This window comes from Ranitomeya imitator, chromosome 5 (assembly GCF_032444005.1).
Source record: "Ranitomeya imitator isolate aRanImi1 chromosome 5, aRanImi1.pri, whole genome shotgun sequence".
NCBI lineage: Eukaryota > Metazoa > Chordata > Amphibia > Anura > Dendrobatidae > Ranitomeya > Ranitomeya imitator.
Window position 1 is genome coordinate 291,482,680 of NC_091286.1, and position 26,888 is coordinate 291,509,567.

Sequence of the window (26,888 nt, forward strand, 5' to 3'; positions counted from 1 at the left end):
GAAATTGAGGCATGTCCCCCCATATTCTGATGTAAATGACATGTTCATCGTGTTGTTATTAAGATATTCAACAAAAGAGGAAAACGTCGCCTCATCTCCATCCCAAACGAAGAACATGTCGTCCACGTACCTATAATACTGTTTGATATGCTTGGAATACATGTTTTGATTAGCATAGATGTATTGCTCCTCGAAGAGGCCCAAGAACAAATTAGCGAAAGTGCATGCTGCACTTTAATGTCTTTTTAATGTCTTTTAAATATTTATCACTGTGTGTTAGAGTCTCGTCACGCAGTGGGGAGTAATCAGTGGACGACGGGGGGAAGTGAGTGGGGGGGAGGAGCTTTTTGTCTCACCTTTCCCTATTTCTCCCGGCGTCTCTGATGGCACCTTCACTGACCCGTTGAAGCGCCAGCCAGGCGTGAAACGGCCGTCGTCCCGCTTTGCCGCACTCTGTACAGCACCCCCGGTCGTGAAGATGTACAGCACGATGTTTGAATAAAGATTCCTGCACTGGATGATCGGCGAGTGCGCTCTATTTTCTTATATATTCATTATTTCATATGGACTTTTCTCCAGCGGAGCTACGCACCCAAGATCAGATATCCTGGCTTCACACAGGTGAGCGGTTCCCACTTTGTTCTTCCTGGCAGTGGTGCTGTCTGGCTGTTCCTTTTGTATTGGCTATATATATATATATATATATATATATATATATATACAGTGGGGCAAAAAAGTATTTAGTCAGTCAGCAATAGTGCAAGTTCCACCACTTAAAAAGATGAGAGGCGTCTGTAATTTACATCATAGGTAGACCTCAACTATGGGAGACAAACTGAGAAAAAAAAATCCAGAAAATCACATTGTCTGTTTTTTTAACATTTTATTTGCATATTATGGTGGAAAATAAGTATTTGGTCAGAAACAAAATTTCATCTCAATACTTTGTAATATATCCTTTGTTGGCAATGACAGAGGTCAAACGTTTTCTGTAAGTCTTCACAAGGTTGCCACACACTGTTGTTGGTATGTTGGCCCATTCCTCCATGCAGATCTCCTCTAGAGCAGTGATGTTTTTGGCTTTTCGCTTGGCAACACGGACTTTCAACTCCCTCCAAAGGTTTTCTATAGGGTTGAGATCTGGAGACTGGCTAGGCCACTCCAGGACCTTGAAATGCTTCTTACGAAGCCACTCCTTCGTTGCCCTGGCGGTGTGCTTTGGATCATTGTCATGTTGAAAGACCCAGCCACGTTTCATCTTCAATGCCCTTGCTGATGGAAGGAGGTTTGCATTCAAAATCTCACGATACATGGCCCCATTCATTCTTTCATGTACCCGGATCAGTCGTCCTGGCCCCTTTGCAGAGAAACAGCCCCAAAGCATGATGTTTCCACCACCATGCTTTACAGTAGGTATGGTGTTTGATAGATGCAACTCAGTATTCTTTTTCCTCCAAATACGACAAGTTGTGTTTCTACCAAACAGTTCCAGTTTGGTTTCATCAGACCATAGGACATTCTCCCAAAACTCCTCTGGATCATCCAAATGCTCTCTAGCAAACTTCAGACGGGCCCGGACATGTACTGGCTTAAGCAGTGGGACACGTCTGGCACTGCAGGATCCGAGTCCATGGTGGTGTAGTGTGTTACTTATGGTAGGCCTTGTTACATTGGTCCCAGCTCTCTGCAGTTCATTCACTAGGTCCCCCCGCGTGGTTCTGGGGTTTTTGCTCACCGTTCTTGTGATCATTCTGACCCCACAGGGTGGGATTTTGCGTGGAGCCCCAGATCGAGGGAGATTATCAGTGGTCTTGTATGTCTTCCATTTTCTAATTATTGCTCCCACTGTTGATTTCTTCACTCCAAGCTGGTTGGCTATTGCAGATTCAGTCTTCCCAGCCTGGTGCAGGGCTACAATTTTGTTTCTGGTGTCCTTTGACAGCTCTTTGGTCTTCACCATAGTGGAGTTTGGAGTCAGACTGTTTGAGGGTGTGCACAGGTGTCTTTTTATACTGATAACAAGTTTAAACAGGTGCCATTACTACAGGTAATGAGTGGAAGAAAGAGGAGACTCTTAAAGAAGAAGTTACAGGTCTGTGAGAGCCAGAAATCTTGATTGTTTGTTTCTGACCAAATACTTATTTTCCACCATAATATGCAAAAAAAATGATAAAAAAACAGACAATGTGATTTTCTGGATTTTTTTTTCTCAGTTTGTCTCCCATAGTTGAGGTCTACCTATGATGTAAATTACAGACGCCTCTCATCTTTTTAACCCCTTCCCGACCCATGACGCCACGTAGGCGTCATGAAAGTCGGTGCCATTCCGACCCATGACGCCTATGCGGCGTCATGGAAAGATCGCGTCCCTGCAGGCCGGGTGAAAGGGTTAACTCCCATTTCACCCGATCTGCAGGGACAGGGGGAGTGGTAGTTTAGCCCAGGGGGGGTGGCTTCACCCCCTCGTGGCTACGATCGCTCTGATTGGCTGTTGAAAGTGAAACTGCCAATCAGAGCGATTTGTAATATTTCACCCATTATAACGGGTGAAATATTACAATCCAGCCATGGCCGATGCTGAAATATCATCGGCCATGGCTGGAAATACTAGTGTGCCCCCACCCCACCCCACCGATCGCCCCCCCAGCCCTCCGATCTGGCCGGTACACTGCTCCGGCTCCCCTCCGCCCTGTGCTCCGCTCCCCCCCGTGCTTGTGTCCGCTCCCCCCGTGCTCCAATCACCCCCCCCGTGCTCCAATCACCCCCCCTGCACTCCGATCCACCCCCCCCCCGTGCTCCGTTCCACCCCCCCGTGCTCCATTCCAGCCCCCCCGTGCTCCGTTCCACGCCCCCCGCGCTCCGTTCCACCCCTCCCGCGCTCCGATTCCCCCCCCCGTGCTCCGATCCCCCCCCCGTGGTCCCCCCCCACCCTATCATACTTACCGATCCAGCCGTGGTCCCGTCCGTCTTCTCCCGGGCGCCGCCATCTTCCAAAATGGCGGGCGCATGCGCAGTGCGCCCGCCGAATCTGCCGGCCGGCAGATTCGTTCCAAAGTGCATTTTGATCACTGAGATATAATCTATCTCAGTGATCAAAATAAAAAAAATAATAAATGACCCCCCCCCCCCCCTTTGTCACCCCCATAGGTAGGGACAATAAAAAAATAAAGAATTTTTTTTTTTTCCACTAATGTTAGAATAGGGTTAGGGTTAGGGGTAGGGTTAGGGTTAGGGGTAGGGTTAGGGGTAGGGGTAGGGTTAGGGTTAAGGTTAGGGCTAGGGGTAGGGGTAGGGGTAGGGTTAGGGTTAGGGTTAGGGGTAGGGTTAGGGCTAGGGTTAGGGTTAGGAATGTGCACATGTATTCTGGTCCTCTGCGGATTTTTCCGCTGCGGATTTGATAAATCCGCAGTGCTAAACCGCTGCGGATTTATGGCGGATTTACCGCGCTTTTTTCTGCGCATTTCACTGCGGTTTTACAATTGCGATTTTCTATTGGAGCAGTTGTAAAACCGCTGCGGAATCCGCACAAAGAAGTGACATGCTGCGGAATGTAAACCGCTGCGTTTCCGTGCAGTTTTTCCGCAGCATGTGTACAGCGATTTTTGTTTCCCATAGGTTTACATTGAACTGTACACTCATGGGAAACTGCTGCGGATCCGCAGCGTGTGCACATACCTTTAGAATTAGGCTATGTGCACACGGTGCGGATTGGCCGCTGCGGATTCGCAGCAGTGTTCCATCAGGTTTACAGTACCATGTAAACATATGGAAACCAAATCCGCTGTGCCCATGGTGCGGAAAATACCGCGCGGGAACGCTGCGTTGTATTTTCCGCAGCATGTCAATTCTTTGTGCGGATTCCGCAGCGTTTTACACCTGTTCCTCAATAGGAATCCGCAGGTGAAATCCGCACAAAAAACACTGGAAATCCGCGGAAAATCCGCAGGTAAAACGCAGTGCCTTTTACCCGCGGATTTTTCAAAAATGGTGCGAAAATATCTCACACGAATCCGCAACGTGGGCACATAGCCTTAGGGTTAGGGTTGGAATTAGGGTTGTGGTTATGGTTAGGGGTGTGTTGGGGTTAGGGTTGTGGTTAGGGGTGTGTTGGGGTTACGGGTGTGTTGGGGTTACGGGTGTGTTGCAGTTAGGGTTGTGTTTAGGGTTATGGCTACAGTTGGGATTAGGGTTAGGGGTGTGTTGGGGTTAGTGTTGGAGGTAGAATTGAGGGGTTTCCACTGTTTAGGCACATCAGGGGTCTCCAAACGCAACATGGCGCCACCATTGATTCCAGCCAATCTCGTATTCAAAAAGTCAAATGGTGCTCCCTCACTTCCGAGCCCTGACGTGTGCCCAAACAGTGGTTTACCCCCACATATGGGGTACCAGCATACTCAGGACAAACTGCGCAACAATTACTGGGGTCCAATTTCTCCTGTTACCCTTGTGAATCTAAAAAAATGCTTGCTAAAACATAATTTTTGAGGAAAGAAAAATGATTTTTTATTTTCACGGCTCTGCGTTGTAAACGTCTGTGAAGCACTTGGGGGTTCAAAGTGCTCACCACATATCTAGATAAGTTCCTTGGGGGGTCTAGTTTCTAAAATGGGGTCACTTGTGGGGGGTCTCAACTGTTTAGGCACACCAGGGGCTCTGCAAACGCAACGTGACACCCGCAGACCATTCCATCAAAGTCTGCATTTCAAAAGCCACTACTTCCCTTCTGAGCCCCGACGTGTGCCCAAACAGTGGTTTACCCCCACATATGGGGTATCAGCGTACTCAGGAGAAACTGGACAACAACTTTTGGGGTCCAATTTCTCCTGTAACCCTTGGGAAAATAAAAAATTCTGGGCTAAATAATTATTTTTGAGGAAAGAAAACGTATTAATTATTTTCACGGCTCTGCATTATAAACTTCTATGAAGCACTTGGGGGTTCAAAGTGCTCACCACACATCTAGATAAGTTCCTTTCAGGGTCTAGTTTCCAAAATGGGGTCACTTGTGGGGGGTTTCTACTGTTTAGGCACATCAGGGGCTCTGCAAACGCAACGTGACGCCCGCAGAGCATTCCATCAAAGTCTGCATTTCAAAACGTCACTACTTCAATTCCAAGCCCCGGCATGTGCCCAAACAGTAGTTTACCCCCACATATGGGGTATCACCGTACTCAGGAGAAACTGGACAACAACTTTTGGGGTCAAATTTCTCCTGTTACCCTTGGGAAAATTAAAAAATTCTGGGCTAAATAATTATTTTTGAGGAAAGAAAACGTATTTATTATTTTCACGGCTCTGCATTATAAACTTCTATGAAGCACTTGGGGGTTCAAAGTGCTCACCACACATCTAGATAAGTTCCTTTGGGGGTCTAGTTTCCAAAATGGGGTCACTTGTGGGGGGTTTCTACTGTTAAGCCACATCAGGGGCTCTGCAAACGCAACGTGATGCCCACAGAGCATTCCATCAAAGTCTGCATTTCAAAACGTCACTACTTCACTTCCGAGCCCCGGCATGTGCCCAAACAGTGATTTACCCCCACATATGGGGTATCAGCGTACTCAGGAGAAACTGGACAACAACTTTTGGGGTCAAATTTCTCCTATTACCCTTGGGAAAATAAAAAATTGCAGGCTAAAAGATCATTTTTGAGAAAATATTTTTTTTTTTTATTTTCATGGCTCTGCGTTATAAACTTCTGTGAAGCACTTGGGGGTTCAAAGTCCTCACCACACATCTAGATTAGTTCCTTTGGGGGTCTAGTTTCCAAAATGGTGTCATTTCTGGGGAATCTCCAATGTTTAAGCACACAGGGGCTCTCCAAACGTGACATGGTGTCCGCTAATGATTGGAGCTAATTTTCCATTTAAAAAGCCAAATGGCGTGCCATCCCTTCCGAGCCCTGCCGTGCGCCCAAACAGTGGTTTACCCCCACATATGGGGTATCAGCGTACTCAGGACAAACTGGACAACAATATTTGGGGTCCAATTTCTCCCATTATCCTTGGCAAAATAGGAAATTCCAGGCTAAAAAATCATTTTTGAGGAAAGAAAAATTATTTTTTATTTTCATGGCTCTGCGTTATAAACTTCTGTGAAGCACCTGGGGGTTTAAAGTGCTCAATATGCATCTAGATAAGTTCCTTGGGGGGTCTAGTTTCCAAAATGGGGTCACTTGTGGGGGAGCTCCAATGTTTAGGCACACAGGGGGCTCTCCAAACGCGACATGGTGTCCGCTAACAATTGGAGCTAATTTTCCATTCAAAAAGTCAAATGGCGCGCCTTCCCTTCCGAGCCCTGCCGTGTGCCCAAACAGTGGTTTACCCCCACATATGAGGTATCGGCGTACTCGGGAGAAATTGCCCAACAAATTTTATGATCCATTTTATCCTACTGCCCATGTGAAAATGAAAAAATTGAGGCGAAAATAATTTTTTTGTGAAAAAAAAAGTACTTTTTCATTTTTACAGATCAATTTGTGAAGCACCTGAGGGTTTAAAGTGCTCACTAGGCATCTAAATAAGTTCCTTGGGGGGTCTAGTTTCCAAAATGGGGTCACTTGTGGGGGAGCGCCAATGTTTAGGCACACAGGAGCTATCCAAACGCGACATGGTGTCCGCTAACGATGGAAATAATTTTTCATTCAAAAAGTCAAATGGCGCTCCTTCCCTTCCGAGCCTTACCATGTGCCCAAACAGTGGTTTACCCCCACATGTGAGGTATTGGTGTACTCAGGAGAAATTGCCCAACACATTTTACGATCCATTTTATCCTGTTGCCCATGTGAAAGTGAAAAAATTGAGGCTAAAAGAATTTTTTTGTGAAAAAAAAGTACTTTTTCATTTTTACGGATCAATTTGTGAAGCACCTGGGGGTTCAAAGTGCTCACTATGCATCTAGATAAGTTCCTTGGGGCGTCTAGTTTCCAAAATGGGGTCACTTGTGGGGGAGCTCCAATTTTTAGGCACACGGGGGCTCTCCAAACGTGACATGGTGTCCGCTAAAGAGTGGAGCCAATTTTTGATTCAAAAAGTCAAATGGCGCTCCTTCCCTTCCAAGCCCTGCCGTGCGCCCAAACAGTGGTTTACCCCCACATATGAGGTATCAGCGTACTCAGGACAAATTGGACAACAACTTTCGTGGTTCAGTTTCTCCTTTTACCATTGGGAAAATAAAAAAATTGTTGCTAAAAGATAATTTTTGTGACTAAAAAGTTAAATGTTCATTTTTTCCTTCCATGTTGCTTCTGCTGCTGTGAAGCACCTGAAGGGTTAATAAACTTCTTGAATGTGGTTTTGAGTACCTTGAGGGGTGCAGTTTTTAGAATGGTGTCACTTTTGGGTATTTTCAGCCATATAGACCCCTCAAACTGACTTCAAATGTGAGGTGGTCCCTAAAAAAAATGGTTTTGTAAATTTCGTTGTAAAAATGACAAATCGCTGGTCAAATTTTAACCCTTATAACTTCCTAACAAAAAAAAATTTTGTTTCCAAAATTGTGCTGATGTAAAGTAAACATGTGGGAAATGTTATTTATTAACTATTTTGTGTCACATATCTCTCTGGTTTAACAGAATAAAAATTCAAAATGTGAAAATTGCGAAATTTTCAAAATTTTCGCCAAATTTCCGTGTTTATCACAAATAAATGCAGAATTTATTGACCTAAATTTACCACTAACATGAAGCCCAATATGTCACGAAAAAACAATCTCAGAACCGCTAGGATCCGTTGAAGCGTTCCTGAGTTATTACCTCATAAAGGGACACTGGTCAGAATTGCAAAAAACGGCAAGGTCTTTAAGGTCAAAATAGGCTGGGTCTTGAAGGGGTTAAGTGGTGGAACTTGCACTATTGCTGACTGACTAAATACTTTTTTGCCCCACTGTATATATATATATATGCTAAAAAGCAAAGAACACTGTGGTAGAGATACATAAAGGAGTGTGGGTAAAAGGAAAGGTGGAGGTTTTCTTGAGGTCAGTGGCCCACAGTATGGTGTTGTGTGGGTGGTGTTTCTCTCTCAAGTTAATCATCAATATGGCAATGATACAGTTCTAGTTTATCTGAATATCACATTTGAAAACAAGCTGTGTAATGTCAGATGTCTGTCATTTTATGCACAGAATATTGGTTTGCTTTAATTAAAACTGTGAATAAAATTCTGAACCCAAACTGAACTAAGGGGATACTAATATAAAAAAAAACACTGCACAATGTCTTAGCTGAGGTATAGTATGAGTAGCAAAGATAATAAGGAAACAATTTAGATAATTATCTTAAAGATATATAATTATCTAAAAGACGGCCCTGCCTGAAGGGTAAGTGCCTTTGATCGCTTATTTATAGTTTACATTATACCACTTGTACATTTTTGCCTATAATTAAATATTTTATTCATATCCAACCTAATTCCACAGTTGTAAAGGTCAGTGATTCATAGGGTCACCCATTGCCTAGAGAACAGCTTCATGTCCCCAACATACTTCTCAGACAAGAACTTTTGATTGTAGATTGAAGTAGACAAACAGCCTGGTTTACTCTTGGGGTATGTTCACACAGGGCCTTTTTGTAGCTTTTTTTATGCTAATTTTCAGCTGCTTTTTAAAGGGCCAGCAAAATCTATGAGATTTCAGAAATCTCACACACAGGAGGGGGTGCTGTCATGTGGGGGTCTGTGGGGAAGGAGGGGGTGCTGTCACGTGGGGGTCTGTGGGGAAGGAGGGGGTGCTGTCACACACATGGGGGGGTCTGTGGAGAAGGAGGGGGTGCTGTCACACACATGGGGGGGTCTGTGAGGAAGGAGGGGGTGCTGTCACACACATGGGGGGTCTGAAGGAGGACATAAGCCAGAGCGCCATGCAAGATGGGAGCGGGGGGGGTGGAGAGATAAGCCATGCATACAGGGGGGGATAAGATCCATGCATTCAGGGGGGGGGGAATACGAGCCATGCATTCGGGGGGGAATATGAGCCAAGCATAGAGGGGGAAATATGAGCCATGCATTCGGGGGGGGGGGGTTGGGAATATGAGCCATGCATTCGGAGGTGGGGGGAATATGAGCCATGCATTCGGGGAGGGGGAATATGAGCCATGCATACAGCAGGGGGATATGAGACATGCATACAGGAGGGGGGTCATTATACAGTATTAAACATCATGTGGGATCATTATACAGTATGGAGAACTGTGTGTGGCCATTATACAGTATTGAGCATCATGTGTGGCCATTATACAGTATTGAGCATCATGTGTGGCCATTATACAGTATTGAGCATCATGTGGGGCCATTATACAGTATTGTGCATCATGTGTGGCCGTTATACAGTATGGAGCATCATGTGTGGCCAATGGACATTATACAGTATGGAGCATCATGTGTGGCCGTTATACAGTATGGAGCATCATGTGTGGCCGTTATACAGTATGGAGCATCATTTGTGGCCATTATACAGTATTGAGCATCATGTGTGGCTATTATGTGTGGCCATATTTTTTTTTGTTTATAATTATTGGATATAAAACAGTGTGATCAGCAGTGCTAAATGGCTGTGGTTGGGACGTGGATATGGGTTGTGACTAGTTGTGAAATGGGTGTGGTCAGAGGCGTGGCCTAAAATTTGCCACGGCGCACTATGCGCGCCGCAAACTTTATACCTCCTTCCCTTCTTCAAAAGTTGGGAGGTATGGTACCACATTTGCCAGATCACGGCAAGTGCCGCAAATCCCATAGGGAATGAATGAGGCCGAATGCAGTGTTGCTGTAAGTGATCCGGTACGCAGCAGATGCAGAAAAACTGCCGGATTTACTGCAAAAGGCGACTTTCACATCAGCGATTCTTGCCAAAGTCTATGCCGATAGTGTCATACTCACCAAAGGGGGAGGCAGCACTAAAAGTGCCTAGGGCAGCAGAAACTCTAAATACGGCCCTTGGGGGCTACATTATATTCTGTGGGGGAACTGCATTATACTCAGAGTACTACATTATATTATGGGGGGCTACATCATACCATATGAGGGGTTACAGTATACTCTATGGGGGGCTGCATTATATTCTGTTGTGGGGCTGCATTATTCTCTCGGGACTACATTATATTATGGGGGCTACATCATACTATATGAGGGAGCTACAGTATAGTCTATGGGGGGCTGCATTATATTCTGTGGTGGAACTGCATTCTCTCAGGGGACTACATTATATTCTGTGGTGGGTTGCACTATACTATATGAGGGGGGCTGCGTTATACCCTATGGGGGTGCTACATTATATTCTATGGTGGGGACGGTGTCATACCTGAAGGGGTTGCATTATATTTTGTGGGGTGCTGCATTATATTCTATGAGAGGGGACCGCATTATATTTTATGAGGGGGCTACATTATATTCTGTGAGGGGGCTACCCCAACCCTTGGTACATTATTAAGACGTGAACTACCTTATATTATACCCTGATATTAGCGCTTTTTACCGCACAATTGGTGGTCTTGTATCTATTTCTATGTAGCTACATAGTGGGCCCCAAGAATGATTTCCTCTGGTGGGCCCAAGGTGCTCCAGTCCGACACTGCTCACACACATATTTTTTTTTGTCATCAGGATTTTGTGCTTTGCAGCGTTTTTTGGACATACAGCATGTCACTTCTTTCAGCGTTTTTGCAGCGTTTATACCCATTGACTTGAATGGATGATGACAAAACACTACAAATACGCAGGTTAACTTTTCCTGCAGCGTATTTGCTGTAGAAAAGTCATGGACAGCCGGATGTGACCTCACACTCGACTCTTCTATCTCTAGATGGCAGGCTGCATGGTGCGTCCATACAGCCTGTCATCCAGCAGAGCGGACCCGAACCCCATTCACTTGAATGGGGGACCCGACAATACAGTGTTTGACATGTGGTCATATGCATGACAGCGCGGCAAACACCGCTTCTGATCGGCGGTGAAACCATCCCCGCCGGTCAGAGAGTCGCGGTTCCCACACTGTCAAAAGACAATGGGAGCGCTCAGCTGTGATCGGAGGTATACAGTTTACCACCGGTCACTGTTGTCAGCTGAATTTCACGGCGGTGTACTCGCCTCTGCACCGTGGCAGCAGCAGCTCATTCACCAGTGGTTCTCAGCCTGGACGGTCGCATCTTGACACCATCCAGGTTGAAAAAGAATTATTCCCCGGACATGGATTACAATGTGGGTGTAGGGGTAACGTTTCTCCTTATGGAGAGTGGCATAACATCTCTGGCTTGTCAAGGTAAGGAGGCTTATTCGCCGTGCAATGCTCCTCTGGGAAATATAATATGCAAATTGCCTCTTCTGAGAAAAAGAGGACTTAAACTCTATAGCACCACCTGTTGGAAGTAGCGATCCTACAAGTCACAATCAACCCTTTAACGAGTCGTGCAATATGACTTAGGATAAAAGCCAAATCAGTACCTCAATTTGCAGACACGGTGTTTCGAGCTGTTGGCCCTCGTCAGTGCGAAGCATGAGAACTAATAATAGGTGAGAGGCTCTGGACTGGGATCTAAGGGGTAACGTTTCTCCTTATGGAGAGTGACATACCATCTCTGTCTTGTCAAGGTAAGGAAGAGAGAGGCTAAATGCCAGAATTAGCGGTGTTAGAGATGCGCCTTTTCTGGGACGGCTGAGAGCTGATGTTTTTAGCCTGGGGGGAGCAGTATCTATGGCCCCTTCCTGGGCTGTTAACCCCTTAACCCAGGAGATTTTTTTAGCTTTGCGGTTTAGTTTTTAGATTTTTACAAACTGACCTGCCAGTATGATTCTCCACATCATTACTACTCCAAAGACACCAAACATGTCTTGGTTCTTTTTTCATCTAAGTTGTAAAAATTTTTTCCAAACTGTTTAAAAAAAAAAAGCGCCATTTTCTGATACCCATAGCATCTTCATTTTTCTAATCTCGGGTTGGGTGAAAGCTTATTTTTTGCGTGACGAGCTGACGTTTCTAATGATAAAATTTTGGTACAAATACGATCTTTTGATCGCCCGTTACTGCATTTTAATGCAATGTCGCAGGAACCAAAAAAACGTAATTCTGGCGTTTTTACTTTTTCTCGCTACACCATTTAGCGATCAGGTTAATCCTTTTTTTTATTGATAGATTGGGCAATTCTGAACTTGGCGATACCAAATATGTGCATGTTTGACTTTTATTGTTTTATTTTGAACCTAGGGTCACCAACTCGTATACAGTCAAATAACAGTAGGTTCCCATTCAGATGAAGACGTTTATTCTCAGTAAGGAAAGGAATGTCTAGGTCCTGGTATACGAGAAATGCCTTAATGTGGCTACCACGTACACATGAATTGGCCAATTTATGCGCTAATCGCTCCCATTTTTTCATATTTCTAATGCAGTAATGCAGTTCAATTTTCATGTTTGCATGTTTTAGCGCCGCAGTGTGCTGCCTTATTTATTTGACTGTATACGGAAAGGGGTTAATATCAGACAGCAGCCGTCTGCCTAGCCTTTTCTGGTTATTAATTATAGGAGGACCCTACGTCATTTTTTTAGGATCCCCTATTTAATAACCAGTAAAGGCTAATTATACAGCTGTGAGCTGATATTCATAGCCTTGGAAGCTCCATTGGTATTATACCCTTCCCAGGCTATAAACATCTGCCCCCAGCCATCGGCTTTCTCTCTGCTAGTTAAGAAAATTGTGCGGGAGCCCAAGCCATTTTTTCCCAAAAAATAATCTTTTATTAATTAATTACATGTACAGTAAGCTGCACACACACTGTACTAATTGTATTTGTCACAGACATCTGTACATCTTACATATTCTACATGTATTTACTGTATGTAATCCATCTCTTCTATCCTGTCGGCTCCTGCTGTGATTTTACTCTACCGCGGATGCTGAATTGCTGGCTTTTCTTCTATGTAATATAAATACATATATACAGTGCAGACCAAAAGTTTGGACACACCTTCTCATTTAAAGATTTTTCTGTTTTTTTATGACTATGAAAATTGTACATTCACACTGAAGGCATCACAACTATGAATTAACACATGTGGAAATATATACTTCAAAAAAGTGTGAAACAACTCAAAGTAGCCACCTTTTGCTTTGATGAGTGCTTTGCACACTCTTGGCATTCTCTTGATGAGCTTCAAGAGGTAGTAACCGGGAATGGTTTTCAATTCACAGGTGTGCCTTGTCAGGTTTAATAAGTGGGATTTCTTGCCTTATAAATGGGGTTGGGACCATCAGTTGTGTTGTGCAGAAGTCTGGTGGATACACAGCTGATAGTCCTACTGAATAGACTGTTAGAATTTGTATTATGGTAAGAAAAAAGCAGCTAAGTAAAGAAAAACGAGTGGCCATCATTACTTTAAGAAATGAAGGTCAGTCAGTCCGAAAAATTGGGAAAACTTTTTTGGGCTAAAGAACACAAGGAATGGACATTAGACCAGAGGAAATCTATGCTTTGGTCTGATGAGTGCAAATTTGAGATCTTTGGTTTCAATCACCGTGTCTTTGTGCGACGCAGAAAAGGTGAACGGATGGACTCTACATGCCTGGTTCCCACCGTGGAGGTGTGATGGTGTGGGTGTGCTTTGCTGGTGACACTGTTGGGGATTTATTCAAAATTGAAGGCATACTGAACCAGCATGGCTACCACAGCATCTTGCAGCGGCATGCTATTCCATCCGGTTTGCGTTTAGTTGGACCATCATTTATTTTTCAACAGGACAATGACCCCAAACACACCTCCAGGCTGTGAAAGGGCTATTTGACCAAGAAGAGTGATGGGGTGCTACGCCAGATGACCTGGCCTCCACAGTCACCAGACCTGAACCCAATCGAGATGGTTTGGGGTGAGCTGGACAGCAGAGTGAAGGCAAAAGGGCCAACAAGTGCTAAGCATCTCTGGGAACTCCTTCAAGATTGTTGGAAGACCATTTCCGGTGACTACCTCTTGAAGCTCATCAAGAGAATGCCAAGAGTGTGCAAAGCAGTCATTAAAGCAAAAGGTGGCTATTTTGAAGAACCTAGAATATAAGACATATTTTCAGTTGTTTCACACTTTTTTGTTACGTATATAATTCCACATGTGTTAATTCATAGTTTTGATGCCTTCAGTGTGAATGTACAATTTTCATAGTGATGAAAATACAGAGAAATCTTTAAATGAGGTGTGTCCAAACTTTTGGTCTGTACTGTATACATAAGAAAAGTAATCAATATAAGATTGAAGAAGGTCTGAAACCTGGCACCCCAACTATCAGCTGACATCACCTCCAGTGGGGAGTCAGATGGAATATGTAGAGAGAAGAACAGCACAGCTTTGTCCACTGGCCTTTGCTGGGTACTGCAGATCAGCTGCAAATGTAGAGAATAGGAGCTGATCTGCAGTACCTGGCAATGTGCCATTACACAGAGTAGGGGACATGTATATCCAAACAATGTTTACAAAGGGACACCAACAGAAGCGACGGTTGGGTGTGTCAGGTATCAGGCCCTGACCAATCTGATACTGATGACCTAGTCTTAGTAAAGGTCATCAATATAAAAATAATGAACAAACTCTTAACACATGAAAGGTTATTTTTAAGTCCTATATGTACGCAATAGTATGATCGTCAGTCTTACCCCGAAACAGATTTTCCAGTTTCATCTGGTTTTCGCACTGTAAATGGGCTTGGATCAATGCCAACATTTTTTGGCATGAAGTCTCTGAAAAGTAAAGTGATACATATCAATACATGCTGAATGGTTAATGATTTCATCAGTACCTTTTAATGGTTATATTACAACCTAAAGGCAATGTAACTTACCTTGCAGAATTTGTCATAGACAGACAAAAAGTGTCATCAAAACTGCTCAGTTCATAAGGTCGAAAGAACTCTGTGTATATATTGACCTCCTCATTATTCCTGTTATGCTTCTTTATTGTCATTTTCTTCAAGTTTTCACCACTCATTACTGTTAACAAAAGCATTTGGTTGGAAACAAGGTCATATTACAGTATCAACAATAAAAAACAAAATCCTTTAAAATACAGGCTTTATTTATGGTCTCTGTACTGTGTGTATGGAGAAATACTAACTATGTGCTGATATTACCACAGCCCTTTTTTACATTTATATCTGAAAAATGTCCAGTAACAACATAATTCATAGCCATGTCCAGATATAATGTTCATAGACATTTCATAGTTGAGTCTAACTAATAATATCCAAGTTTCTCAAACGCCACTAATCCAATTCGCAAAGAATGAAAACTATTTGATTCTTTCCATTATGTATTTAGTTTTCACTGACAGGGACTTAAAGGGGTATTTCTGTTACACCCCAGGCTCCTGGTCATCACTGTGGCATTGCTTTCCCCTTGGGGAGAGTGATGTCTCACTTGGAAGCGATGAAGGATATCTTTCACCAGGTAATCACTACATACAACACGTTCACACTCCAGGCCAGAAGGGAGAGCTCTATACCCGGATTTAGGGTGAACTCCCCTTGATACATATTCTGGTTTTGGAGGGAAAGTAGTTAGTTCGTCCCAGACAGCAGACTGTCAGGGGACCAGAGGAGAGCGGACGGGCAGTCATTGCCGGAAAGTCTGAAGGGGCTGTGTAGTCCAAGGTACTGCAGCTCCTGGAGGAAGATGGAAACAGAAAGAAAGAACAGATTGTAGAAAGAGTGAAGGAGGGATAAAGTGCAGGAGAACAACACCAGTGGAGCAGACCTGAGTAGTGACTACCTCACTGGCTAGTGCAGATTCCTGTAGCCGGAAGACCGTGGCCGTGCTGAAGTCTAAAGTGGCATAGCTGGAACTGGCAGGACAGCTGGATTGTACATCACCTGTCCGCATTGATACCCAGGAGACACAGTGATATCTATAGGGCCTGGGTCATGATAGAGACCCTGTAAAAAGGCCCAGTTCACCTGTCATACGGGTTGTATCCTAACCTTTATGGGGGGCAGAGAGGAACTGTGAGGACCTTATTGGAAGCCTTAGGCAGTAAGGCACTACAACACCAAAGCACTTGGAGGAAGGCTTTGATGTCGACCTGGTAAAGGAGACTCCGGATTCGCTTCCAAGCCGGCAGGACCCTGCCTGTACCTGTTGTCTGGTGCCCTGGACTGCGGTTGCCTGAAGCCAACAGTAAACCTGGTAAAGAGATTGCAAACCATCTAGCTGCCATACCATCACCCCCAGAGGACCCCTTTAAGCAGCGTCGGTCCCTACTGACCGAATACCACAGGTGGGGTCACGAACTTTATTAATAAAACCCCTAAAAGACTTTTCCCTTTAATTGGGCACCCAGGGCCACGGACCGGGTTGCAGCCATTGTGACAGCCCCTTTAAGAGCGACCGGACCTGATACCGAGTACCCCACTGCCCAGGCGGGCTACTCATTTCCTTCTCCAAGATCCTATGTAGTAGGTGTCATAATTTTAGTATAGTTTTTTTGCAGGACCTTAGACATCAATGGTTACGACCAATAGCAATTAACTGTTACTTCATCAGTGGAAGTAACCTTGGATACCTAAAGTCCTGCAATGCCTGCACATGAGGAAAGACATAGCGAATCAGAAAAACTATAGTACATTTCTAATTGGAGGTATTTGCTAACATTATTATTATTACACCTACTACTGTACATATTTGAGTTTCTTGGAAGTCTCAGTAGTTCCTTAATGATCTAGATGGGCAGATGCTGCAGCCAATCATTGACCGTAGTGCTGACAATGTGCTCCTGGTGAAAGACTGCAGTGGTCATATGCCCATATGGAAGAAATAGGAAATACAGATAACAGCTGTACATCTTAATGACCTATAGCTATACATAAAGTTTGGGCTGTACCTCACACTGCAGCTCAATCCTATAGAAATGAAGGTGACTAAATTTTAGTACCAGCAGTGAAGGTGTCTACCCATGCATCTTCACTGCTGTACAAGATAGAGGAGATGCCTTTGGATCAGATAGGGTGCCAGAAATCAAATCTCAAAAGTGTAAAGTCAGTTTAAAGCCGCTGTGCAACAAAGGATAAAAATGGTGCACATCTTATCAAATGTAGAACTCCAATGTGGGGTTTTGTTTTTTCAACAATAAAAAGAACTTTATAAGGGGTAATTAGTTCTGTTCTGAAATGTAATGATGACAGACTAGATTAGAACAACTGGCAGGGGGTGTGTGATCCACCCAATATCAGCAACCAGAAACAACTTTAATATGTGTAAAAAGCTCAAGAATGTCTGATGTGGCAGTTTTACCTTTAGTTGGAAAACTAAAGGACAACAAGACACATATTTTATAAGACGATATCTTACCTTCATCAAAGGGTAATGGTAAGTGCTCTAAGATGCCGGATGTCCACCAGAATGTGTAACTGAAACAGAGTTACAAATCATGTCAATATGTATTATTTAATGCTTCTTTCTACAGCTAGATTCTACTCATAAAAGAGGTTTTCCATTTAACATTTTTATACCTACTGTTTAGGTTTGCCAAAGAGAAAAATAGTAAAATCTAGTTACTCACTCTCCGCCACTGTCCCATAGCTTTGTTGACCACTGAGCTAAGTGAGTTGGGTTCAGCATACTTGCTTTCAAAACAACAAAAAACGCAATTGAAACTACAGTGAGCCTGTGTATAAAATATATGTCATAACACCAATATGAACATAGACTAATTTCACCATTATACTGCAGAAGGTCATCTGTCTATATTATGTGGTATATGTGACGTGTCAGGATTACATGTCAGGGTAAGGATGCGGTAAAAGGTATCAACCACTGAGGACTCTCAATTCTAAATATTTTTTTATGTCAGGGTAAGGACACTTATAGGCCAAGCAATGCAATGCTCCTCTGCCCAGCATTAAATGGCCTATACGTCTGCTTACCCTTGCATGTCAATCTCCACAAGGAGATTCACTACCCCTTAGACATCAGTCAGAGACCTCTCATACAGCCAAATCCGATATCATGCTTTACACTGTAGAGGGGTAACACCCCAAAGCACATCACGTCGAGGCTGTCCTGACCGCATTTTCGGAGCAGGATGTCTCAAGGTGTTTTCAGCTTTTTCATAGACCACATAACCAAAAACTTTATAGAAAAATAATTTTCCTATAACTGGGAAAAACATCACATCCCATATTTAGGAACTAGAATTACCAATTCTTTACGTAAGGTACTGGATGAAAATCTGAATCTCCTACAAACACAGACTGAAAAAAATATTCAGAATTTTGATAAAATAAATACCTCATGGCTTGGTAAGATTGTCTTATATAAAATGATAATCCTACCAAAACTTTACTATATCTTTAGAACTGTTCCAATTCAGATTCAAGATACCGTATATGGATTAGGCACTTCCATAAGCAAATGTCAAAATGTATTTGGAATAAAAAAAATCACCAAGAGTAGCCAAATCATTACTATATAAGAACAAATGAAGTGCAGGCATCAGTCTCCCAAATCTGCAGTCCTACTCCGAGGCTAATATTCTACTGCAGAGCAGAAAATGGCTTATAGATGAAGCCAAAACCAGCTGGGCAGAAATGGAAAAGTCTTACAATGGAAATTCTCCCTTAGACGCTCTTATTGTCGTGAATTTAGTAGACCAATCCCTCCCTTTACCAGATAATATATAATAAAATCTACAATCATGACCTTGAGGAAATTATGTAACATTTCTTACAACAGCCAAATTAGTTACAGATTAGAAAAACTATATTTATATTCCGCCCTGCCCCTCCAGACTTCCCTATAGATAAATGGAGAAAGAATGGTATAACAAATTGTTCGGCCTTATTTACCGGACCTAAAAAAGATTCAATCATACATTTTCTATCCTTGACTCTATCGTACTACCTTTCAAAAGAGGAAATATGTAACTTTTTAGAATTAAGGAAATATATTAAGGGGAAATTCTTTCTCCCCATATTTTTCTTCCAAAAGTTATCATATCTCTTCTAGAAAATCCCTTAATAAATACTATTTGGAACACTAAAAATCTGTCTACAATCTTTAATAGTGATGTAATTATTGAAAAATCAAAATACATGGTTAAGTGGGAAGAAGGTATGAGTATATGTTTTTCACCCGAGTCATGGAAAGAAGCAAATGAAATAACATACAATTCAAATGTAAATGCTAATATTCATGGGAATTATTTTAAAATCTTATCTCGTTGGTTCTATACACCTGTCAGATTAAAGAAGATTTCTGAGGATGGATCAGACGTATGCTGGAGGAACTGTACTCAAAAAGCTAACATATTACATATTTTCTGGTCACGTCCTAAAATAATTGACCTGTGGAAAGAAGTAACTAATTTATTGAGCAATAATAACTCTGTAGTTGAATTGTCTCCTCAACTGGTTTTGTTCTTGCTTGATTCAATCGACTTCCCCCCCAAAATTAAAAATCCATCTATTTGCTGTAACAAAAATACTTATAGCATCTAAGTGGAAATCAATATATGTTCCCTCCATTTCAGAAATAATGAAGATAATGTCTACCCATAATTATTTTGAACATTCTTTCACTCTAAGAAATAATACTTTTAAAAAAATACTGTTCCACATGGTCATCTTGGATCTAAGTCGGAATGCCCCTTTTATGTGAAAAGCCTTATTATATGCCTGGAAGTTCAAGTGCAATTACATATTTAGCTAAGCAAATTGAAATTTTTTTTTATTATAAATATTGGTTCAATAAGGATTATCTACCTTTTTTAACTTTTCCTTCTATATTCTTTTCCTCTTGCATTAAACTTTTTTTTTCTCTGTTGATACCATATTTTTCTGACCACAAGACGCACTTTTTTCCCTCCAAATTTAGGAGGAAAGTGTGGGTGCGTCTTATGGTCCGGATGTAACATGTGGGGAGGGGGCAGCGGCGAGTGGGATCGCACTGGGTTCCCACTCGCAGGAGGCAGAAAAATGTCCTCGCCGCCTGGCTGCAGGAATCAGTGCTGGTCTCCCTGATTAAAAGATTAAACCACATGGTCCCGATGATTAAAGTTCAGTGAACATTCATTAGCCGCTTCCCCGCCCACCTGTCAGCTGAGCAGGGATCAGCAAATGAATAGCTCTTCACTGAAGAAGTGGACACAAATGATTTCCCCAGCGCTGGATTTCTGCAGCAGCTGGGGAGATCTGTATGTCCAATGGATGAGGGGGCAGCATAAGGGGCCGAAAGAGAGAGCTGCATACCTGACAGCACAGCTTCTGCCTGCCCGGGCTGTACTAGATGCTGAGTGTATAAGGACCTGTGTGATGTCAGGAAGTGGGCGGGCTGGAGCATCACATGACATCTTCTTGATGTCATCACAGGTCCTTGTGACGCCAATCTGCAAGCTTCCTCTTATGACCTGTACTGTGGAGAGGCAACAAGAGGGAGGGCTCTGTGCAGTCATGGGATGCTCCAGCTTTTTACCTCACCACAGCGTGGCTGGCTGGCAACCACAAATAAAAGGTTAGTCACTACAACACACAATAAAGCACTCTGCCACTCCTGTGGTGAACTATAACTCCCAGCATGCCATAAGATCTGCAGGACATCCTGGGTGTTATAGTTCTCCCATGGTTTCTTAAAGCAGCACTCCAGTGTTATTTTTCAGTGCTGGAGTGGTGCTTTAAATAGAAGCCATGTGCCCTCATTCTTATACTCACCCTCCAGTGTCTTCATATAGAACTTTACAGACACCACACTGGTCCCGCAGCAAAATCTTCTACTCGCAGCTTCCAACATAATAACATACTATTATATATAATAACATCACATATAATAGTATGTTATTAAATATTTTACCACTTTTTTTGCTTCAAATATTTCTTTCCCTATTTTCCACCTCTAAAACCTGGGTGCGTCTTATAGTCCGGTGCATCTTATAGTCCGAAAAATACGGTATTTCTTTGGATATATCTTCTTACTTGTTTAATTGATCAAGTTTTAGATCACACTGTTATGTTTTATTACTCACCTTATTGACTATAACTATAATCCCATTCCCAAAAATTGTTAAAAAATCCCCAAATAAAAATATTGTTGAAGATGTGGGTTATTATTTGAGAAGGCATTTGGTGGAGTAATCTGTGACGATTGCTAGGTTTTTGGTGTGTACTAATTCACCTTCTACTACTATGGTTTTACCCCATCCTCCATTCCCCAGTATATACCTCTGTTTTTTTGCGTGTGTATATTTGTATGACTGTTTTTTCTTTATCCCTGCTTGTATTTCCTTGTTTGTCTGGTTGGTGTATTATGGTTCACTACTTCTCCCCTCTTCCCTGGGTGGTGGAAGGGTACAGACTGATGGTGCATTCAGGAGCTAAGGCAAGGTACGTGGTGTATTCAACATCAGAAGTAATCCGAGGAACAAGGCAAGCTAGTGCGTCTCTAGTGTTAGGGATCCCCTTATCCCGGGACACCTGACAACAGAGTTGTGACATCCCTCACCTGAAATGTGCAGTAAACATAGGATGCATCTCTTCTAGTTGTCCCTATTTGGGAAAAAAATAAAATAATGGATCATATTCATGTGTTCTGTTAAGTGTACACTGCAAGGGAGATGTGAAAGCGACCTGAGAGGCCTACAAGAGAAAATGTTTCAGATCTAACTTATCCTATATTAAAAATCCTCCTCTTCGGAGGAGAAGGAGTTATCCTCAAGATTTAAGTCAATACTAAGGCTGCATTTGTGGCTGACCCCTCTGACCCAAATAAACATAGCCTGGTAGACATTACCAACAACTTTTAAAAGACAAAGGAGGCTGACATCTATACTTTACCAGACAATCCTTTTTTGAACTTAATCAGATTGGGCATCTGCTAGCCCGAATAGTTAACCGTAATACCACCTCTCCTCCGATCCTTGGAAAGAGTGCTGATGTCCTAGAGACTCCAATTACTGAAGAAGAGATAATGGAGGAGGCCAGAAGTATGATGAGAGGAAAGTCTCGGGTCCAAATGGTCTCCCTCTGGAAGTCTACTTAAGATATTTAGACCAACTTGAACCTCATTTTCTTAAAATATATAATTCTTCCTTGGAGTAAGGCTTTCTACCTGAATCTTTAATAATGCCAATATCGTGGTAATACTAAAACCAGATAAACCTACCGAAGATTGTGCATCATATAAATCCATATCTTTTTGAAAGTTCAGATTATAAAATAATGACCAAAATTCCAGTGAATAGACTAAATAAAGTAATTCACAGGTAATTGCACAGTTGGGCTTTAAAGTACAGGAAGATTGGGCCTTAGCACCTCTGGAGGCTGCTACGGCATTTGATTTGGTTGAGTGGGCCTACCTTGAGAAGGCCCTCTGACAATTTGACTTTGGACCAGACTTCAGCAGATGAATTGCAGTGCTGTATTGATCTCCAGAAGCCAAGGTCCTGATTAATGGTTTTATGTCCTTGTTGCTACCCTTGGGGAGAGGAACCAAACAAACAGAGGTGCCCCCTTTTGTTTGCCGTTGTCATGGAACCTCTAGCTATCAAGATATGTCAGACTACAGGGTATCAAGTGTATCAAGGGATTAGTATGGGTTCCCATGCTGACCGCTTGGCATTATATGACGATGATTTTATCCTGTTTTTGGACAGAAAAAGAGTTAAACGGCCTTTGGTAATGGATTTTAATGATGAATTTGGCGGGTTCTCGGGTCTTAAAAAAAATAATCAGAAATCCATGTTGTTACTTCTAAACACTATGGGATGGAAAGTAGGGCATGAATTCTGCAGCCTACGAATAGTATCCAACTTTAGTTATCTAGGTATACACATAGTAAGAAATCATACGCAGGGTTGAGATAGGTGCTGCACTCCCAGACTTCTTTTCATACTACTTAGCTGACCTACTTCACTTTTCACAACACTGGATAGCAGATAATTAGTTCCTTAATTCTGAATACCACCTTGCTAGCTGTTTGAGTCTTCCAAGTCTATGGGGGTCTTAGAGACACTAGAACAATATTCACGGTCCTTCTTGCCAAGCAGGCATTGACTTCCCAATAATAAGTTAGTCCAAATGTGTATAGTCCTTCAATGCTACTTGACACCTAACAGGTTATATAAAATGGGTAGATCTAAGAGCAGATTGCCATAGATGTGGGGGAAGGAGTGACAGATTTTATACACCTGATGTTGCATTGACATCCTATTGCAGTCTTTTGAAAAGAGGTAATCATCATCGAGATCATACAATCCCCCGTACCACTCTTCTCTAAGGAGTGTTTATTAGAAATCCTTGATGATCGGACCTGGCCTCACTACCCTCACACTTTTTTCAGAAAACATGTTTTTGGTTCGTGAGGTTATCGACATGACATGGATGGATAGAGGACCACTGTGGATTTCACACTGGGCCAATGTGGTAAAAAGAATAGCTTCCTATGAGAGGGTGGTAAATAAAAAAACTTCATAAGAAATGGTAGCCTTAGGCCTCTTTCCCATTTCCGTCTTTCTTTTTCCGTCACAATCCGTCGATTTGTGAAAAAAGCGGATCCAGCAAATGGTGCTGCTGGATCTGTTTTTTTTCCAATAGACTTGTATTAGCAACGGATTGTGACGGACGGCCACACGTTTCATCCGTCATGCACTGGATCTGTCATAAAATTGCTGTCCGTAGGGCGGAGACAACGCATAGAGGAACGTTTTTTCTGTACGTCGGGAAATCGATCAGCGACGGATGAGGATGTGAAAAGCAGGAATCTAGCGACGGATGCCGTCTTTTCAAATTGAGCATGCGCAGAAGAATTTCCCGTCAGGGAAATTCTCTCTCGCTCTCTCTTTACTATTGATGCTGCCTATGCAGCATCAATAGTGAAAAGATATAATGTTAAAAATAATAAAAAATCATAATATTCTTACCTTCCGACATCCACCGCAGCCTTCCCGCGGCCCCCCGATGCTCGCGATTCTGTTGGCGGCTCCGGTTCCCAGTGATGCATAGCGAAATGACCCGATGACGTAGCAGTCTCGTCATCAAATAGGTTGAGGTAAAAGTTTGGGCACCCTGCATGGGTAGTACCTAGCAGCAGCCCCTTTTGAAAGTATCACAGCTAGTAAATGCTTTTTGTAGCCAGACAAGAGTCTTTCAGTTCTTGCTTAAGGGATTTTAATCCATTCTTTCTTAGAAAAATTCTTCCAGTTTTGTGAGATCCATGGGTCGTCTTGTATGCACTGCTATTTTGAGGTCAAGCAACAGGTGTTCACCGATGTTCAGATTAGGGAACTGTGAGGGCCATTGTTAAATCTTCATCTTGCGCATTTTGAGGTACTCTTGTGTGCATTTTGATGTGTGTTTACAATCATTACCCATTTGTAGTAGCCGATCTCTTCAACTTCAACTTTTTTACAGATGGTGTTATTTTTGCACCAAGAATTTGTTGAAATTTCATTGAATCCATTCTTCCCTCTACCCGTGAAATGTTCCCCATGCCATTGGCTGCAAACCAACCCCAAGCATGATTGATCCACTAGCATGCTTAATGGTTGGCGAGATGCTGTTTTCCTGAAATTCTATGCCCTTTTTTTGACACACATTTTTGATCATTGAGGCCAAAGAGTTCTATTTTAATCTGATCGATCCACAGGACTTTGTCTACAAAATGCACTAAGCTTGTTTAGATGTTCTTTTGCATACTTATGAGGCTGAATTTTATGGTGAGTAGTATGCAGGAGAGGTTTTCTCTTCTGATGACTCCTCAATGAAGGCCATATCTGTGCAGGTGTCTCTGAACAGTAGAACAATGTACCTGAAATCCAGACTCTACTAAATCTTTCAGAAGATATTTTGCAGTTAAGCAGGGGTTCAAATTTGCCTCCCTAGCAATCTTACCAGTAACTCTCACTGCTATCTAAAGAACATATCCTATTGTAATGAATACATATTAATCAGGTTAGCAAAGTAAAATATCATTACCTATAATAACCCTAGAGAGAGAAACTTATTACAATATTTGTGTTTTAAACTGTCGGATGCAAAGTGTAATGATTCCAGATTATTTCGAACCAGTCAACTTGACTTCATATTTAATTGCTTCCTGCAGAGGAGGTTGAGAAGACCTTGATTCTAATACGTATCCTCTGGAGAAATCCTATTCCATGAAACGTCTACTGTGTGTGTCAAGTAATAAATCATTGCCATTTAATGCAATTTCTATTGTTGCATGGATTAAACATAGCCAATCTGTTCTGTTCATGTTTGCAAACAGGATGTGTGTGATTAGTTAAAAATATATTTTGACAAATTATCTTAACCTAATTTATTTATCTATCCTTTTCTCTTAAAACCTGTTATAATAAAATAAAATAAATCCAATGCTCTCCAACATATTCTATTTAAGAGGTATGCTAGCAAATACATTCAATATTTTTGTCCCAAAAATGGTTTCAAAATATATAGCTTTACTATTTAGGCTAAAAATAAACGTGAAGTTGCTGCTGCTCTGGCACCAGATCTGCGCTGTTCAATCATTGACAGACTGCAGTGGTGACATGACTACAGAACATGAACACTGCAGAAAACAACTCGGCTCAGTAGAGATGATAAGATAGTTGAAAAGAGACTGCGGAGCCTAGTGACTAGCTGCTAGTGGTTTCATGCACTGTACAGTACTTGTGATGGCACTATTGCAGCCTGACAACAAAGTATTGGGTAGTAGCTTGCACTGTGTAATCTTAATCTTCTTAGTGAAAAAAACCCCAAACTTTCTTTTAAAACTTTCTTTTAAAAGTGTCACATGGTTGGTCTGTCATTATATACACAGCTTTTCTGAAAAGCCACAGAGGCTGCAACACTATTAAGCAACAATCTTAGATGTTGATAAGTACAGGTCAGGGTTGGGTTATAAAAAAATATCCCAATCTCTGATGATCTCCCGAAGAACTATCAAATGGAACATGGTATCACAACAAAACTCTCAGCCCGATCAAGGAGCGCATAAACAGAGAGAAAGCACCAAAGGTAACCCTCAAGGACCTGCAGAGTTCCCAAGTAGAGACTGTAGTATCAGTTCACACGGCTACAATAAGCCACACACTCCATATTGGTCACTCTTATGGAAGAGTGGGCAAAAAAAATCCTTGACTTACATAAAAAAAATTGTAAGGCTCATTTGGAGTTTTCTAAAAGACATGTGGGAGACTCCTCTAATGTATGCAAGAAGGTGCTGTGGTCAGATGAGACTAAAATTGAAATTTTTGGCCACTAAGTTTAACACTATGTCTAGCACCAAACCAACATAATTTATCACCCCAAGAACACCATCCCCACAGTAAAACATGGTGGTGGCAGCATCATGCTGTGGAGATGTTTGTCAGCAGTAGAGACAGGGAAAATGGTCCGAATTGAGGGGAAGATGGATCTTGCTAAACACAGGTATACTCTTGAATGAAACCTCTTTCAGGCTGGTTTCACATTTGCGGTTGTGTCCGCAGCATTTCTGACGCATACATCCGCATGCGTCTTGATTTCCTATCTTTAATATTGTAGACGCAGGTGCATGTGGGACAAAATGCACTTTTGAACAACACCATTGATTTTACCATATAGTGTACTGGAAAACTGAAAAAATTCCAAGTACGGTGAAATTGCAAAAAAAAAGTCCAATTCCACAATTTGGTGTTATCGCGTTCACTATATGGTAAAACTAATTTCAAATTTCAAAAAAATGACAGGCACATCCAAACATAGACTAAGTGTGAACAGTTGCTGAACCTAGAGTCACCAACTCATATACAATCAAATAAATAAGGCAGCACACTGTAGCATCAAAACGTGCAAACATGAAATATGAAAACTGAATTGCATTACTGCACTAGAAATATGCTAAACTTTCTCAATTGTTCATATTTCTTTGATTGTATATGAGCAGGTGACTCTAGGTT

At 42.3% G+C, this 26,888-nt stretch overlaps 1 protein-coding gene across 1 annotated transcript in view; it reads right to left on the minus strand.

The window, feature by feature from the left end:
• FIG4 (FIG4 phosphoinositide 5-phosphatase) overlaps window positions 1-26,888 on the minus strand; it is a 683,868-nt gene that overhangs the window by 294,346 nt on the left and 362,634 nt on the right. Inside the window, exons 18-20 of the mRNA XM_069726226.1 lie at window positions 17,309-17,367; window positions 14,809-14,956; window positions 14,624-14,707 (exon numbers count right to left, since the gene is read on the minus strand). Coding sequence (XP_069582327.1) covers window positions 14,624-14,707; window positions 14,809-14,956; window positions 17,309-17,367 — 291 coding nt within the window. The remainder of the gene's footprint in view (window positions 1-14,623; window positions 14,708-14,808; window positions 14,957-17,308; window positions 17,368-26,888) is intronic.